This window comes from Phalaenopsis equestris, unplaced genomic scaffold, assembly GCF_001263595.1.
Source record: "Phalaenopsis equestris unplaced genomic scaffold, ASM126359v1 Scaffold000002, whole genome shotgun sequence".
NCBI lineage: Eukaryota > Viridiplantae > Streptophyta > Magnoliopsida > Asparagales > Orchidaceae > Phalaenopsis > Phalaenopsis equestris.
This window is the reverse complement of record NW_018164444.1, coordinates 65,650,898-65,668,267: the sequence shown is the minus strand read 5'-3', so window position 1 is coordinate 65,668,267 and position 17,370 is coordinate 65,650,898. Positions and strand designations below refer to the sequence as shown.

The 17,370-nt window shown below is 36.6% G+C and overlaps 1 protein-coding gene across 1 annotated transcript in view; it reads left to right on the top strand.

Moving 5' to 3' along the window:
• Positions 1-830: 830 nt before the first annotated feature.
• Positions 831-17,370, top strand: part of LOC110021349 (mediator of RNA polymerase II transcription subunit 8) — a 73,069-nt gene continuing 56,529 nt past the window's right edge. The window contains exons 1-5 of the mRNA XM_020719809.1: positions 831-1,167; positions 6,665-6,789; positions 16,129-16,253; positions 16,341-16,524; positions 16,669-16,773. Coding sequence (XP_020575468.1) covers positions 962-1,167; positions 6,665-6,789; positions 16,129-16,253; positions 16,341-16,524; positions 16,669-16,773 — 745 coding nt within the window. The 5' untranslated portion in view covers positions 831-961. The remainder of the gene's footprint in view (positions 1,168-6,664; positions 6,790-16,128; positions 16,254-16,340; positions 16,525-16,668; positions 16,774-17,370) is intronic.

Here is a 17,370-nt window from a genome sequence, read left to right as displayed (position 1 = left end):
AAAGCTGCAGCTGCGCCAAACAGATACACAGCTGCACTAAACAAACAGCCAGCTTTCACGCATCAGCTTCCTGGGGTAGCGCAGCTCCAGCTGAAAAGCTGAGAAGCTGCAGTTGCGCCAAACAAAACCTAAATAACTCATTTTGATATCTCTTTTCAAGTAACTTTAAGCCCAACTTATCTCAGGGTTTAAACAAAATAAAAAGATATGCTCCCTCGATGATGAGCCTGAGCCTAAGCTTAAATGCACATGCTCAAATTTATATCTCATTGACTAAATAAAAATAAATTTCATTCAAATAAATTTAAGCATCCTTAAATCTCTAATCATAATTAAGCATTTTATATGCTTCTTCTATTGAGTTAAATCTAAATTAAAATAGGTTTAAATTTTATTAAAAACAATTCAACCATATTTTATATAACAATCAAGCTTAAATTCTTCTAAAATAAATTAACTTAAATTTATTTAATATTAGAATGATATGATGTATGTCCAAAAAATGCTGATACAACAGAGATCGGGCGGTAGTCTCATTCGGTGGGCCACCCCACCCGATTAATTGGGCACATCGTCAAATAGCCCCAACAACGAAAATATGTCCGTGAAGATAGCAAAAACCGGTAACTCCCCGGAACATAAAAATCATAAACTCTAGGGAGCTTAATAACTTATAACTCTCAATATTAAACAAAAATATACATTTAAATTGTTTTTTCAACTGATCATAATTTCCAACACTTAGTTTCTTTACTAATTAAATAATTAAATTTTTAATTAAGGCATAAACTCGTGGTCTCCTTCACTTTTCTAAATTCATGAGGCTGAGCTAGGCTTAATTTTTCACAGCTTTTGTGGCATGTTGTAATGGACCGCGGTAGAAGTCCCAATAAATTCATGAGGCTGCATGAGTGATTGGTTCCGCCTCCAGCCGGACTCGACCTTCTTCTCCGGCTGAGGAATGGATGTTGTCGGCGGAACTACGGCGGTTCCAGAGCAGCAGCAGCTGGCGCCGCCTCCCCCAAAGGCAGAGCGGCTGAACTCCGCAGTACAACAGCAGCTTAATCTCGAGTCCGTAAAGTCCCGTGCCCTAGGTCTCAGTAAGGCCATCTCCCGAATCCTCGAGGACTTAAACGCCATCGCTCTTACCAACGCTACTCCGAAATGGTAATTTTGGCGCCTACTCTTAACAGGTCTCGCAAATACGTAATTTTGTTGCACCTTTTTTACTTGATCTGATTCTCTATTTGCTCTTTCTAGGGTTCTTTTCATCCCAAGAACCATTTTCTATTATGCTAGTATTTAGCGATTAAATTATATAAAGTTTACGTTTTTTTTTCTTTTTCAGATTGGCAATCCAACGAATAGCTATAGCGTGTTAGATATATTATTTATTTAGGATACTATGTGGTTTTTATTAGGTTTTAACTTTTTTTGACTAGTTATTTATTTGGAGGAATTTAGAAATTGTAAATATGCAGAAAATGACGCTGATCTAAAATCTATAAACTTCTGACATACTTTTCATATGCGCAACTAATTCCAAAGTAAGTGAAGATTCATAAATTGATGAAAACCTTAAAAGGGAAGAAGTGCATGATCTGTAGAGCAAAAACTATTTATGCAATATGCAATTTTAAATAATTTGATAATAGTAATCACTAATCCATAGGGTTGGAATATTAGATATTGTAGAGATGAGACTTTTGGTCTATGATTATAAAAAAATGGGATGTGGCTAAAATCATAATTTATTGTTAGAGTACCGTGCCAAAAGAATATCTTGATGGTTTAATAGTAAATTTTATAAACTATATCTAAATAGATAATTTTATATTAATTTGAGCATGAGTGATAATAAGTTGTTTCTAATCAAATTAGGGGTATCAATTTGGGCCAACAGGTCGGGTTCGGGTCCGACCTGAATAGGGTCAACTCGAACCCGATCCGAATAATAAATATGTAAAAAACTTGGATATATACCCAACCTGAATCCGAGTTTGACTTGCTAACTCAAACCCGACCTGAAATTTTATGCTTATTTGGGTTATGTTTCTATTTTAGGGATCAACTCGAACCTGACCCGACTAATAAACGGGTCAAATTCTCTTATCGAACCCGTCTCAAAAGTTATGCGAGTCAACCGTCAAGTTTGAGTTGTGTAGGCACGTCGGGTCAATTTTTGACACCCCTAAATCAATTTGTGTACTAAAAAGTTAATCTTGAGATGGGTGTTTAGTAAAATTAGGAGGGATTGCTTGAAACAAGAATACCAGATATATAGTGGGACTTTAGAATAGTGCTTATTATATATAAGGTTATGGGAACTAAATTTAAGTGGTTTAGGCAAGTAAAATTCAGAACATAGGATAAAAAAAATGATATAATCATATATAAGTAATTTGAGAAATATAAATGTAAAAGAGATAAACAAAATGCAATATCTTTTAATTTGTGCAAAAGAACTCACTTAAATTAGAGAAAATATTAAGTAGGAATGGATAAGAAGGGAGATTTTATAATTTCTACCAAAATAGTTGGGATGGAGTCAATGATGATGAAATGAGATAATATTTTAACTTATAAAAGCATGGACATGACTCAACACGACATGGGAGTCAAGTTCACATTACTATACCGAGATGACCAGCCAACATAATTATAAAAGAAAGCATGATATGCCACACACATTTTTATATTTAATAAATTTTTAATGTAGAAGATATACTTTTGTACTATTCTCTATGGAAGACATGAGAGGATGAAGTATAACATCATAAAAAATTTTGATAGTTAAACAAATCAAACATGATTAATAATAAATGATATTTATCACACAAGCTTTCATTAAGTATTTTAAGTTATCATATATTTTGCCAATGTCAATATTACTTTCAAAATATTTAAAATTCTCCAAAAAAATAAATATCATTTTCATCCTCAAAATAGTTGAACAAACATGATTACATGATCATCACTAATTAGAGTAATTACACTTAATACTAGGGTTATCATCATTGGCAGCCTCCATGCCCTCTTCAATGACACTTTTACTTAAGGTATTGGCAACTTAAAGTATTCTACTATCATTTATTGTAGTTAATGTATTACTACCAACATCCCATACTTTAGTCTCCTCCTTAGTGTAATCTTGGCTTATCCTAGATAAATACAAATATTGTTATGTATAAATACTAACTTTTCAATTTGTTGATAAGTGAGATTGTTTCTCTTAAGTGAAATAATAAAAGAGTGTTTGCTCTTATTTCTTTTGGCAACAAGAATATATAACATGGTTGACCAACAATTTAAATGCTGAATTTTGTTGTCCTTGGAAACAAGCTTAATAAATCATCCACTAGGTCTTTCCATTCATAATGCATTTAAAAGCTATTGAGTTATGATCTATAGAAACAATATTGAATCCAAAGAAATTGAAGATCTTTAAATTAATCATTGATTTATCTTCAATATTTGAAAATTTTATCTGCAGATATTTGTTCCTTTCATTTGACATCTTTGTATTTTTATGTAGAGTAATGCGATTTAGAGCTTAGCCTAGGCAAGAATGACTATAGCACCTAATAAAGGGTGCATATAATAAATAATAGAGATTTTTACTCATCAACCATCTAAAACATTGAATATTGCATTTTAACCACCCAAACTTTAAATATAACATTTTAATTTTAACCACCCAAACCTTAAATATAACATTTTAACCACCCAAAACTTTAAATATTACATTTTAACCACCCAAAAATTTCACTCAAAGCCTTGATTAATGAGTAAAGAAGGGCGGTTGTATTGAAAAGGTGGTTAAAATGTTATATTTAAGGTTTTGGGCTGTTTATATGTAAAGAGTCCTAAATAGTATTACTAATTAGGAAATGAGTTGAAGTAAGAGCGATGGGAATTTACATATTATTTTAGATTTAGAGAGTAAGCTAACTGGTGAAGGGCAGTGTTGCTTTTATTCTATTTTTACACAAGAATGTCATATACGAACTAGAAAATGTGATTCTCATTATCTCTTTTTTTCACATGTCTAAATATAATTCATTTCACTTACTCTATAATAAAATCCCACATCATATACAATTTGGAATAAAGCTTGCTTATTTATATCATTTATTATTAAAATGTTATATATGGGTTCTGTAAAATACTAATGTAATTTATTTTATCCAACCATGGTTCATCTATTTTTTTTCCTTCACAAATTTCACCTTATTTATATCATTTTCACGATACATGCTTCACGTATCATTAATAATAATTTTTATTTTTGTTTTATTTTTTTGAACCCCCAATTTGACTATTTTTGATGCAAAATGAGTCTATGCTATATCCAACATTTTTAACTTCACAACTCTTGAAATTAATAGTTTTATTGAGTGATTCATGATAATAATCTTAATAAAGTTGACATCTATTATAGTGTTATTAATCAAATTGCATTCTTCATAAGTTATGTCATTAACATTCACATTCTTTAGAGCACAACTATTTTTCAATGCAAGATTGATTGTGTGAACAGTATAAAAGGTTCAGAAAATGTAATGATACTGAATATCAATTAGTGTTTCTGTAGCTATATGCACAAACACATTTTCATTGATTATTTAAACCCATTTATCTATACCTACACTCATAATTATTATTGTTTCTCTGATTGATAACATTGAACTTATCCTCATATGCTGCCTCACAGATGATGCTTTTCATAAACATAAGTAAATTTTGTGACGCTCATGAAATAAATGAGAGGCATTTCTGTTACTTCCGTGTTACAATCCCAAATTATGATAACTCTATTCTCATTCGAAGTCTTTTTTATAATTTATATCATTCTTTCGATATTTGTTCATTTTCTTAAGTAATGTTTTCTGCAAAAGATTATAACCAAGAGGAATATGTCACTAATTATGTTGCTGCCTGCATATGAGTTAGTATTAAAATAATAATATTTTTTTTTGCCAAATGAAATGAAAAGGCTGCTGGATAAAACACACTAGTAGTATTTTTATGTGAATTATTTCTAGTGTGCAAATTAAATGTTCTTTTAATAGAAATATAGATTGACACTGTCCTCTTTTTAAGTCATACTTTCATTATTAAAAAAGATTGCTTGATTATGAGCTATAATATGGGCATTACGCTTTGGAAAAGGAAGGAGAATTTTCTTAAAATTTGTTTTTCTCTTGCTCCACCTCAGAATTTTGTTTCTGAAAATTTTAAATTTATATAGATGTTCTTTAAGGTTGATTGAATGCTTGCCCCATGTTGTGGAAGTAAATGTGCTCTAACTCTAGATTATGTTCCTCTGAACGCTCTTAGGCAAAATTTGTATTAAAATTTCAAGTTTTTTCTTGCTCCAGTTGCTCATTTTTTTGCTAATTTTGTAACATATACCCACAAAACTTTATCTGATTTTCTTTGAGATATGCCCATAAAATTTTATCTGATTTTTCTATGAGATTATTTTCAGTCAAACTAATGCTCATCTTGAATGTCATCGTCCTATGATCTAATATAATAAAAATACTTAAGAAAATTATTTAGTCTATTTAAATTTTGCATTATAACATAAATTGACTGCATTCGAAGAAGTTGATCCATTCTAAAGGAAAATCATTAAATGATTTAATGAGATACCGAACTTAAAAATGGGCTAGATTAGTATAACTATTATACGATGAATATTATCTAAAAATATTTCATCCGCAATAAAACTTGATAATACTCTTTGCGAGGAAATTAATTCAGAAGAGCATAAAACTTCCAAATGACACCCATAAAAGATTATTCATTCAGTAAATTTTTTAAATGCCAAATGAACTAATTTGATTGACCAATAAGAGATTTTATCAAATGAGTTGCAAGAACAAGTCTTATCAAAGCAATTCTTAATTGCCAGCATATATTCTTTCTGGCACAAAACTAGCATGTGCTTCGAGTTATTGAGGTACAATGATATGCCTTTTCAGCTTTTTCTTTGTATCCCTTCTATGAAATGATTGTGACTTAGAGAAAAGATCGAGGCTCGGTTTTGAAGCGAGCTTATTGTATTTGTATCTTCAAAATGACATTGTTATCTTCAAAACTATTTGGTGTCCTCAACATCTTGGTTGACAGAGACGAGAAATGAATCGGGCTAGGGCGAGCAGCTGTGTTTTTTAGTTTTGATTTCAACCTATGACTCACGTGTCTCACCATATCCATGCCATGTTAGAGCGCAAATTTACCATAAAATATTATAACCTTGTATGTTATGTCAGTCAAGTGTTGGGGCATGGAATAATCATTTTCATGTACGACACCTGTCTGCTAGGGACGGACATTATTTGTAAGTGTATTTGCTGCATAGAATTTTAAACTTGGTATGGTTGCTTGTAGATATTTAGAGAAATTGAACTGCTAGTATGCTACATAGTTTTTACAGTTTATGGCTAAAGGTTCCTGGAAATTAATTATTTTCTTATTTTTTGGTATATATTTGTATATGTGTTCCATTTATATTCATTGTGCCATCCCAGATTGGTGGTATAAAGTGAACTCTAAAGAGAGAGTCATATGTTTAGCCATGTAAAATGACATGATGCAGACAGTTTTTCCCATGATATCTAATCATCTTAGATATTGGAATATATTTGTGTGACAGGCAAGATATACTAGGGCAATTTTCAATGGTAAATATGGAGCTTTTCAACGTTGTGGAGGAAATAAAGAAAGTCTCGAAGGCATTTGTTGTGCATCCAAAGAATGTGAATGGGGAGAATGCCCTGAGTATGTATCTTGTAACCCTTTGTTGGATTTAAAATTTAGGTTGTTGAACATTTCATCGATGTTTTTATTGGAAATGCACAAGTACGTAACGACAGTTATCTGATATTTTTGTATGCTTGTGGTTAGTGTTTTGTTCCATTAGGGCTAATTGTTTTTCTTATGAGGCTAGCTAGTTTCGCAAATGGTACAAAATCTTTAACCTGATTTCATTAACTAATGGATGCCTGCACAAAGCTGTTTTCACCGTCTAGAGTATTGTATTCCAATGCCATGACTCGTGTCATTTGACGGAATATAAGTTTTGCTAAAAATAATTCATTGTGCTGATTTGATTCAACAGGCCTTGTCGTTGAGTTTTTTCTTTCATCCTAACAATCTGATACTGATTCTATTCATTTTGCTTGAATTTTATTGTCGAACACCTATCCTTTAGGAACAGTACTTTGTCCTAAAGTTTTCTATTGCATCTTCAGGATTGCTGTTATATCTTTCTTTATTTCTTTTTTAAATGTTTCTTTAGCCAATTTGAATATTTTATTTCTTTCTGCAGAAGCAGTTATGATAAATTGATTTAATGGTAGTAATTTATTTTGGCTGTTTGCTTTTTTAAGTATTTCAGAGTTAGTGCAGCTCTGTACCCTTTTAATTTTCAAACTTCACGCACTCTCTAGGTTTGTTGCAAAACTTTGTTACTTTCTGATAGTTAACTGACACCTTATCCCTTGATAGGCATTTATAATTCACCTTCTTTAAATAAAGTATTATTCAAAAGTGAAAAGACTATTGTTTGCAGTTACTTACGTTTTGACTGAGTGTTAGGCTTATTTTAGTCTACCTTACTAGTTCTACATCCCCTGCCTACTTGTGCTGCTTAATACCATGTTTCTTTTAAGAGAAGTTTATATACTTAGCCCGCCATTCTTATGTATTTGCATATCTAACACCTAAACTCTAGTATTTACGCTCAAAACACTCAATCTTTAACATCACATCGAAAATACCTTTTTTACTAAATTTTTAAAAGTTAAATACATGTTTTTATGCTTACATTTGTAGCATCAAGCTATTATAAATGTAAATATCAAACTTTATGACACAGGTGCGGAGGGGTAGCCGCGACTTTCCACAGCGTAATAGGGAGCCGCTGCCTCTCCCGCAATTTCGTTTGTTTGGACCGAACCAGTCATGACCCAGGAAGGCCGACCAACTCTTCCACGTGGGTTTGGTGCCTCCTTTCTATAGGGAGATCCAATCCTAGTTATCTAGGAATTATTTATATGATTCCTTGATTTGGTGTTTGTAGTTTTTGTGTGTTTTGTATCGGGACAGCTGCTGGCGTCTCTTCTTCCCTTCGATGGTTGTATCCTCGGGTTATAGGTAGTGCTTTGAATGCATCTTGGTTTCCAGGCGGTGATTATCGTCCCTATCATTTTCTGCATCTCTCTCACTTCACTACCACACCTTCCTCCTCGCTGCAGCCGCCCCGATAGTAGTCATGTTGCTATTCTTCCTGCAGTTTCTCGCTGTCCAGCCATCCTTTTAGTTGCCGTAGCCCCAAGAAAGTTCTCCTTTGGCTGCCCCGCAGCCCCACGCCTTCATCGCTGTTGTCACCTTCATTCCCGTTTGCTGCCACCACCCTGAAACATTTGTTCCAGCCATCTGGCCAACTTGCTGTCATTGGCGCAACGCCTCCCATTTGCTGTTTTCCTGTGTCCAACCGCCCCAAACAGCAAATTGTTGTTGCTAGGACTGCTGTCCCTTGCTTCCTGCTATTCCAACCACTCATAATCTCTGATGCTTATCATCCACAACCCTACAACCCTTTACTTGCCTCACCGCCACCTCGCCAAGCTCCTAACAATCACCACCATCGCCCAGAATTTTTCCTAACATGAGTTCACATGTTTTGTTTTGTATTTTCCCTTTTAAGTGTGTTTTATTGTAACTATCTGTTTGATTACAGTAATAATATTTATTTTTTCTATTGTGGTTTGGGTTAACTACAATATCATTTGGTTTCAGAGGTAGCCTAACCTCAATCCTATCCTAGGTTTTTTAGTATCCCCCTATACCCAACCCCACATCCACTATACCCAACCCCACATCCACACAAAATTCTCCCATATGCTGATTTTTCAATGCGGGCACATAAATATTTTTTCCCATCATACATCATCCCTATTTATTCTCTTCCATCTACCCAAACCCTAATCATGTCACCGAGGAGACAATAGTGGGATGCCGACCTGAAGTTACTATGGAAGAGATACTACAACAACTTCGTTGAGTGCTACAACGGCTCAATGAAATTGAGGAAAGGAAACCATCCAGACGGGTCATCCATAACCACAACGGTGACTTGCTAGATCGAAATAATGTAGTGAATCTGTTCTTCCATACGGATGCCAGAGATTGAGAACATCTACCCCAAAGACATGACTTGAAATATCTGAGAAACCAAAATTTTTTAAGGTAAATTTGTCTAATTTCGATGACTACATGCATCTATATGATTTCATCAAGTGACTCTGGACCTTGTAACGTGTCTTTGAGTATTGCGGCGTTCAACCAAACAGAATGGTGAAACTAGCCTCCAGCTAGTTTAGGAAGAGTTTATCTCTGAGATGGGCGAACTTGAAGATTCTTTGATAGCAAGAAGTAAAGAGTAAAATTACTACATAGTTTAAGATGAAATGGGAGATGCAGTGTCAAGACATATCAACTCACTACAAATCGGATATTCAGGCCCCAACTTCAAAAGTATAGAGATCACATCATTGGGTGACCATCACTTCTTATTGACAGGGTTTAATTCTTAGATCATACAGCCAGAGTTTTCTTAATGGAAAACCCAAGTTGACCACACCTGAGGAGGAACCGATTCAGAGTAAAGAACATGTGGAAAAAACCAATATTCCTAAAGCTGACCAAGCCAAAAAGTGTTTCAAGTGCCATGAATTTAGGCATATTGAATCAGATTACACTACCAGGGGAATCATCTATTTCATAGAGCAGGGCATTGTTGAAAGTATGGGTAATGACATAATAGACACTGGAGACGGTGAGGATACAAAAGAGGAGTATCAGCTTCCAACTGATAAGTAAAAAGATGCACATAATTCTAGCTGACCCATAAGAGGCTCCAACTGATTTAACAGTGATTGTTCAAGACAGTCTTGAGTTTGAGGATATTGAATCAGATTATACTACCAGGGGAATCAGATTACACTACCAGGGGAATCATCTATTTCATCTATTTGGGCATATTGAATCAGATTACACTACCAGGGGAATCATCTATTTCATAGAGCAGGACATTGTTGAAAGTATGGGTAATGACATAATAGACACTGAAGACGGTGAGGATACAAAAGAGGAGTACCAGCTTCCAACTGATAAGGAAAAAGATGCACATAATTCTAGCTGACCCATAAGAGGCTCCAACTGATTTAACAGTGATTGTTCAAGACAGTCTTGAGTTTGAGGAATCGACACTAGAGGCACGATTACTCCAAATAAGAGAAATACAGACTTTTCAGATCTATAGATTCCTTCCGAAGTTGTCACTACTTAGGGAGGTTCAACATGTCAGCAATGGGTCCCATTTTTGCCACACATGGAAGGTTATATGAAGTTGTTTGGATATTAGATTTAGTTCATCAGTGTATCCATCCTCAGATGTTCAGACAAGAGGGATGAACCACAACTTTGAAAATTATCTTAGGAGCTTGATGGGGAAGTAAATTCTTCAATGGGATCCGGTTCCTATTAGAGAAGAAGATGTATCTTGGTTCGTTGTTAGTGAGTGTTGACTTCATTTTTAGTGAGGTCTTAGTCTCCTACTCCTAGAAAGGATCTACCTTTACTTTATGAGTTCTTTGTTGACCATTCTAGCGGACTAGTAATGGAGCCCACCTCCCGTAGAACTTCAAACCACTTCTTGACTCATTTTTATGAAGAACTCGCTTGAGTGGTTCCAAGCATTCAACTTCTAGTTGTAAGGGCTAAGAATTAATATGTAGAAGGCCCGAAAATGAGTTCCTACAGGATCAACCGGCCTTAGGTGAACCATCTGTGACTCAGCAACGCGCTCGCTACTCCACGCACGAAGTTGACACATTTTTGGCTTGACCATCGACAAACTTGTCTGGACGACCCTCGATGACGAAATGGACGACGCCAGTACATCTGGAACATCGACTTTAGCTAGAAGGGGCGCCCATATTGCTAGGGTTACGAGCACACACAAATGACACGAAAATCGATGCATATATTTTTTTAGTGAGCGTGAGTTCGGGCTCAACCCAGGTTCAACTCGGATTCAATTCGGGCTGAACAAGGGTTAAACAATTTTGAATTTTAAATTTTCAAATTTCAAATGAGTCATTGATCTTACTTTAATTGAGAGTTATGACATTCCAATTAAACCGACAATTAATTACCCGCCCATCGTCGTATAACGGTCATTCTGGAAGTGCGATACACAAAATAGCTCGCCTCGCCTCTCTCCATCCGACGCCTGCTCTCCTCCTCGTTCGACCCTCTCCCGCTCGCTCTCAGGCATTCTTGATTCTGTCCCTTTCCCAGCAGAAAGCTTCCCCTTTCTTGTCAACACTCCTGCTCGCCCCCTTGCTCACCTATTCCTCACGCAGAAATAAACCCGCTCGACGCAGAAAGAAATACGGGCCGCGTCTGCTATTCTCTGCATCGAAGCCCTAGCATCCGGCTATCCTGCTCGCCTCACTCGCTCCTCCGCTCGCCCGCTCTTTCTTTGCGACTCGATCGCAGCTCTATCAGAAGCCCCTATCGCTCAACTGCTCTATACCGAAGCCCTCTATTCTCCGACTCGAAACCTGCTGCGCCTTCCCCTCTGCGAACCAAAGCCTCGCCTGCTTCCCTCTCACGCTCAACCGAACACCGCTCGACACCCTTGCCTCCGCCTCCTCTCTTCCTTGCATCGAGCCCGCTTACCTGCTTCGCTCTCCCTTACACCGAAACCATCGTCCCTCTCTTGACAGACCCTCTCTGCACCCTCAGCGTCTCTGCGACGAAGTCCCCGCTCTTGATAGAACACCTTCGAGCTCCTTCCCCCCGATCGAAAGTCTCTGTCGAACGTCTGCAACACTCCGGTGCGCAAGTTTGCACTCCTCGATCTTAATTTATATTTCGATTTTTTCTTACCGCTCAACACAAACCATTTATCGAAGCATTTGGTTCCAACAATTCTTAAACTTTCTGAGCTTATTGCATGATACTACTTATGTTCGCATATCTAACACCTGAACTACAATCTTTGTTGCGCACTTATATTATCTTACTTATATTTGAAAGTTATGTGCAAGCCTTTATGCAAATTTCATCCATGGAATGATTTCATTTGGAAAACATATGAAATTCTTTTATGTCATTTTTCTTGAAACTTCTATACAAACCTTGATGGAAATATAAAGTTTTGATGCTCTCATCTGGAACAGTTTGAAAGTTTTAGAATTTGTTATTGTGAAAATAAAAAAAAAAAAATTGAGCAGTCTTATTTGTGAAGATTTTGCAAACTTACAAACACTGTTTTTTAGGCTTACATGATGTTATTTGGAGCACAATTAAGAGTCGTTTGCGGCTTGTAAAATTGTTGTTTGGAGCTCAATTATGTGTTGATTCAGAAACTTTAAAACACTGATTTGGGGCATTTTGTGGGCTGGTTTTGGAGCTGTTTTTGCACCTCTTTGTCACTTTTTTGGCACTGATTTTTGGGTGCTTTTGTGGATTGTTTTTGGGGAAGTTCTTGCTATGTTTTAGAACTGTTTCAAGCTGATTTTGTGCACTATTTTGGAGCCACTTTAGGTGCCGATTTGAGCTGATTTTGTGCATTGCTTTGGAGCCATTGTAGGTGCCAGTTTGAGTTGATTTTGGTCACTGTTTTTTAGCCACTTTAGGTGCCGGTTGAGCTGATTTTGTACACTGTTTTGGAGCCACTGTAGGTGCCGGTTTGGGCTGATTTTGATCACTTTTTTGGAGCCACTTTAGGTGCCGATGTGGGCTGATTTTGTGTACTGTTTTGGAGCCACTTTAGGTGTCGATTTGGGCTGATTTTGTGCACTATGTTGGAGTCACTTTAGGTGCCGGTTTGGGCTGATTTTGTGCAATGTTTTGGAGCCACTGTAGGTGCCGATTTGGGCTGATTTTGTGCATTGCTTTGGAGCCGCTGTAAGTGACGATTTGGGTTGATTTAGTATCTGTCTTTATAAACTTATTGAAGTTAACTCTTATGTCAAAGATGAAATTGAACTTGAATGTCAAATATGTGAATGCATTAGCGTACATATTCAATACACTTGACCTTGACTATTGACATACTTGACATACTTTTCATTATGCACATCGACACATTTTTATGTGTAATCTTTCATTGAATGTAATTCTCATACCAACTTTTCGGTGTCTTTGTGACGCAAACTCGGACGTGGTCGAAGCGTTAAATGATTGGGGGAGCTACCCCTGGAATAGACCAAAGGGACGACATCAAACTTCGCGCTGTTGGGATCTCTAAAAAAAATCAATTTTAAAAAATTCAACAACATTTTCAAATCAAAATCATTTTTCAAAATTAAACAATATTTTCAAAAAAAAAAAAACATAACACGTCCTTTTGAATTTACGAGAATCCCTCGGAGGAGGTAACCCACGGTTGCTAATGAGATCTTCTTGGTTTAAATTGGTTTCACAACTCATTTTGACTAAGTAAATTAAAAAAAAAATAGTGATACCGGAACAAGGGAACCGTGTGATCCTAACTGGTGTCACTCTAATCAAAGTAACCCCCCTATAATGACAACAAAACCAAACCCTTGAAACATACATGGTACAACTTTTTGAACCTTAGAATTTAGGACTGCTACTTCAACGAGGAGCGTGGAGCAATTTCGTGGGCAGCACAACGAAGAATTCAAATCGAGCAGCAAGAGGATCTTCTTCAACAATCTCTTTCCTACACTGAATATCAACCCTTGGGACTTCGAGGTAGCTCGCCCAGCGCGATGTAAATACTCACATCTTCTTTAAGCTTCTGTACAATCATGTTGTGCAGCGCAAGTCCTAACTCGCCTTAGGTTCTGAGGTTGTCTTGTGACACGACGTGAACCCTCTTGTCTCTGTGGGCTATTTGTATAATTAGATATTATGCAAATGTAAGTCCGAAATAATAAAATTGGCAGGATTAAACACCTAAATGATATCATTTCTAAAACTCAGCCATACATTAGGATAGTTTTGGAAGTCGCTGATGTTTCTCCTCAGGATCTATAACATCCCCTACCATTTACTTCCTTTGGACTCTTAAAATAAATGTTTCTACTTGAGCTACTCCCACTTATTTTTCCACGTCCTACCGTGAAAACCTAAAATTTGAATTCTTAAAGACTAGTATCTCTGATCATTATCGAGAGTTTTCTCAAGTGACTCCGTCATTTGGGAGTTTTCTCAAGTGACTCCGTCATTTGGGATATAATTAACTATAGGGGCTTGTTTGGGAGTTTTCTCAAGTGACTCCGTCATTTGGGATATAATTAACTATAGGGGCTTGCCTCTATAGGAAATTTGGAATCCAGGTAAAATAAACCTTATTTAATATTTATATTAAATAAGAGAACTTGTCGGTCACAAATCTCTTAATTTGCAGGATTGAGTCTGTCGTCGAGATATAAACTTACCTTTTGAAAATGTGTAGTATTCACGTTATCAGGTACAATTATGCAAACTATTGGACGAATGAGATCCATTGGGTACAATTATGCAAACTATTGAACGAATGAGATCCATTTGGTCTCATTTTTAAAAAATTAAAACACGCTACTTTTAAAACCAAAAATATGTACCTCTTATATTTAAATTAAATTTAAAAATTATTTTTCAAATCTTCAAAAAGTTGACCGACTGTGAGAGTAGTGCAACATGCTACAAATTTCATCCCACAGTTGATTTCTTCTAACATACTTTTTTATTAGCTATTTTCTGCTGAGTACGAGAAGTGGAAGAAGAAAGTTTTACACTTAAGAGCTCAAGTTATATTGAGGGAACCTACATCTATATGCAAATCCAGCTCAGAATGTGCCAAAAGAAGAGTGATATTTATTCCATTAAGATGTGCTGTGAAATTTCAACACCTACATAACTGATTTGTTAGGAGATTATGTCATTTATGGTATCTTCATCTCGACTGACTTGACTATTATGTGGAAACAAAGATTTCGACAAATACGCTAGTGTGGAGGGGTAACTGCGACCTTACGCTTCGTAACAGGGAGCTGCTCCCTCTATTGCAATTTCATTCATCTTGACCGAACCGGTATAGACCCGGGAGGGCCGATCGACTCCTTTATATAAGTGGATCCAATTCTAGTTATATGGGCTTACTCATGTGATTTCTTGATTTGAAGTTTGTAGTTTTTGTGTGTTTATATTAGGACAACCGCCGACATCTCTTCTTCCTTCCGAGGGTTGTATTCTAGGGTTCTAGGTGGTGCTGTTGTTGTATTTTGGTTTTCTGGTGGTGATTATCCTTCCTATCTTTTTCTGCATCCCTCTCAATTCGCTACCACAGTTTCCTCCTCTCTGAAGCTGCCTTGATAACAAGTTCTTTTGCTGTTCTTTTTGCAGTTCCTCGCCATGCAATCATCCTCCTCGTTGCCGCAGCTCCAGGACAGTCTTTTTTGGCTGTCCCACAGCTCCACGCCTTCACTGTCACTGCCGCCGCTCAGAAATAGCAGGTCCTTGTTGTTTTCTACTGTTCCAGCCCCCGGTCAGCTGTTCCCCTCATTCCATCTTGCTGCCATTGCCGCAACACCTCCCCTTTGTTATTTTTCTGCTGTCCAACCATCCAAAACAGTAGACTGCCATCGTTTGGACCGTCGTCCCTTGCTATGCTGCTGTTCCAACCACCAATAATCACTGCTGCTCCTTATTCACAGCCCGGAAACTTCTTCCCTATCTTGCCTCCACCTCGCCAAGCTCCCCTAACCGTCATCACGATCACCCAAGACCTGCCCTAATGTGAGTTTGCGTGTCGTTTGTGATGTATTTTCTCTTTCAAGTGCGTTTGATTGTGACAACCTATTTGCTTTCAGTAATAATATTTGCTTTTTCTATTATGATTTGGGTCAACTTCGGTGTCACTTTAGGTGTTAGACAATTCATAAAAAAAATTTGTGGTACCCAAGTAAATTTTCCTTCTCTTATACAATTTTGATACCCTTCTTGTTTGCTCGAATGGCTAGTTTCAGGATGAATGCCCACAAATTATGCAAGTGTAGTTGATCCTGACCTCAAGAAAAATTTTTCCTGCAGTACTTCCTATCATGTTATCATCAAAGTTATTGCCAGAAATGGAAGATGAAGATAATGCCAAAAGGGAGCAGTTATTGTCGGGGATGGGAAATCTTCCAATTCCAGCACAAATGGAGAAATTGAAGGCATGTGATTTAAATTACCTTCATTCTAACATGTCTTGAATTACTGAATCTTCAGTTTTATCATCATTACCGTGCAAAATTTTACAGGCTAGAATTGATATGATTAGTGCAGCATGTGAAACTGCTGAAAAAGTCATATCTGATGCTCGGAAAGCTTATGGACTAGGTTCTCGTCAAGGGCCTACCTTAGTCCCTACATTGGACAAAGTGCAAGCAGCCAAAATTCAAGAACAGGAAAAGCAGTTAAGAGCTGCTGTAAATTCTGGCGAAGGTATTACTTTTAGTTATATCCACCTCGCCATTATAGGATACCTCAAGTGACCTTGTTGCTTTCCATCCATTAGCTTACCTTTTCTCCTTTCTGTAAACACTAATAAGGTACGTGTTCTGAGGCTATTGTGAACAACTTTCTCAGGACTTAGAATAACTGGGGATCAAAGGCATCTTCCATCTTCTCTTCCTCCTCACTTGGTCGATGTGCTCGCCTCCGGTGATGGTGCACATAATTTTGGTGAAGCTGGTATTGATTTCCATTTTATGCTAGTTGCAGCTTTTGTTCTTCACCTTTCAGATTTAGCAATTTTTAATGTTTCTTATGCTACTAAAGAATTTTTTGAAGGAATCAATTCTTTCCCATTTAAGAGTTGGGCTTCTATAGAGCCATACAAAATCTTATACAAATAACCCATTGACTTCTATAATTTCTATTTACAATTAGACCCTCAACAATAAGATACAAATCTCAACACCCCCACTCAAGATGGGCAATAGATATCCACTAAGCCCATCTTGTTACATAATCTAGACAAATATATTGAACTAAGTCCTTTAGTGAGGCAGTCAGCCACTTGCTCTTCACTGGTTACATGTTTTTTTGTGAAGAATCTATCAATTTCCTCATGTTTGGTTCTACGTGTTGCATTGGGTTGTTGGCAATGTTGAGTTCCTTAATCCACCTTGAGCTCGACCAACAAGGCTTTTAGCCACATCATCTCGACAACTCCTAAGGCCATGGACTTGTACTTTGCCTCTGTTGTTGACCTTGCTACTACAAATTGTTTCTTGCTCTTTCAAGAGACCATATTGCTTATACAGTATCTTGAGGTGGATCTTCTGT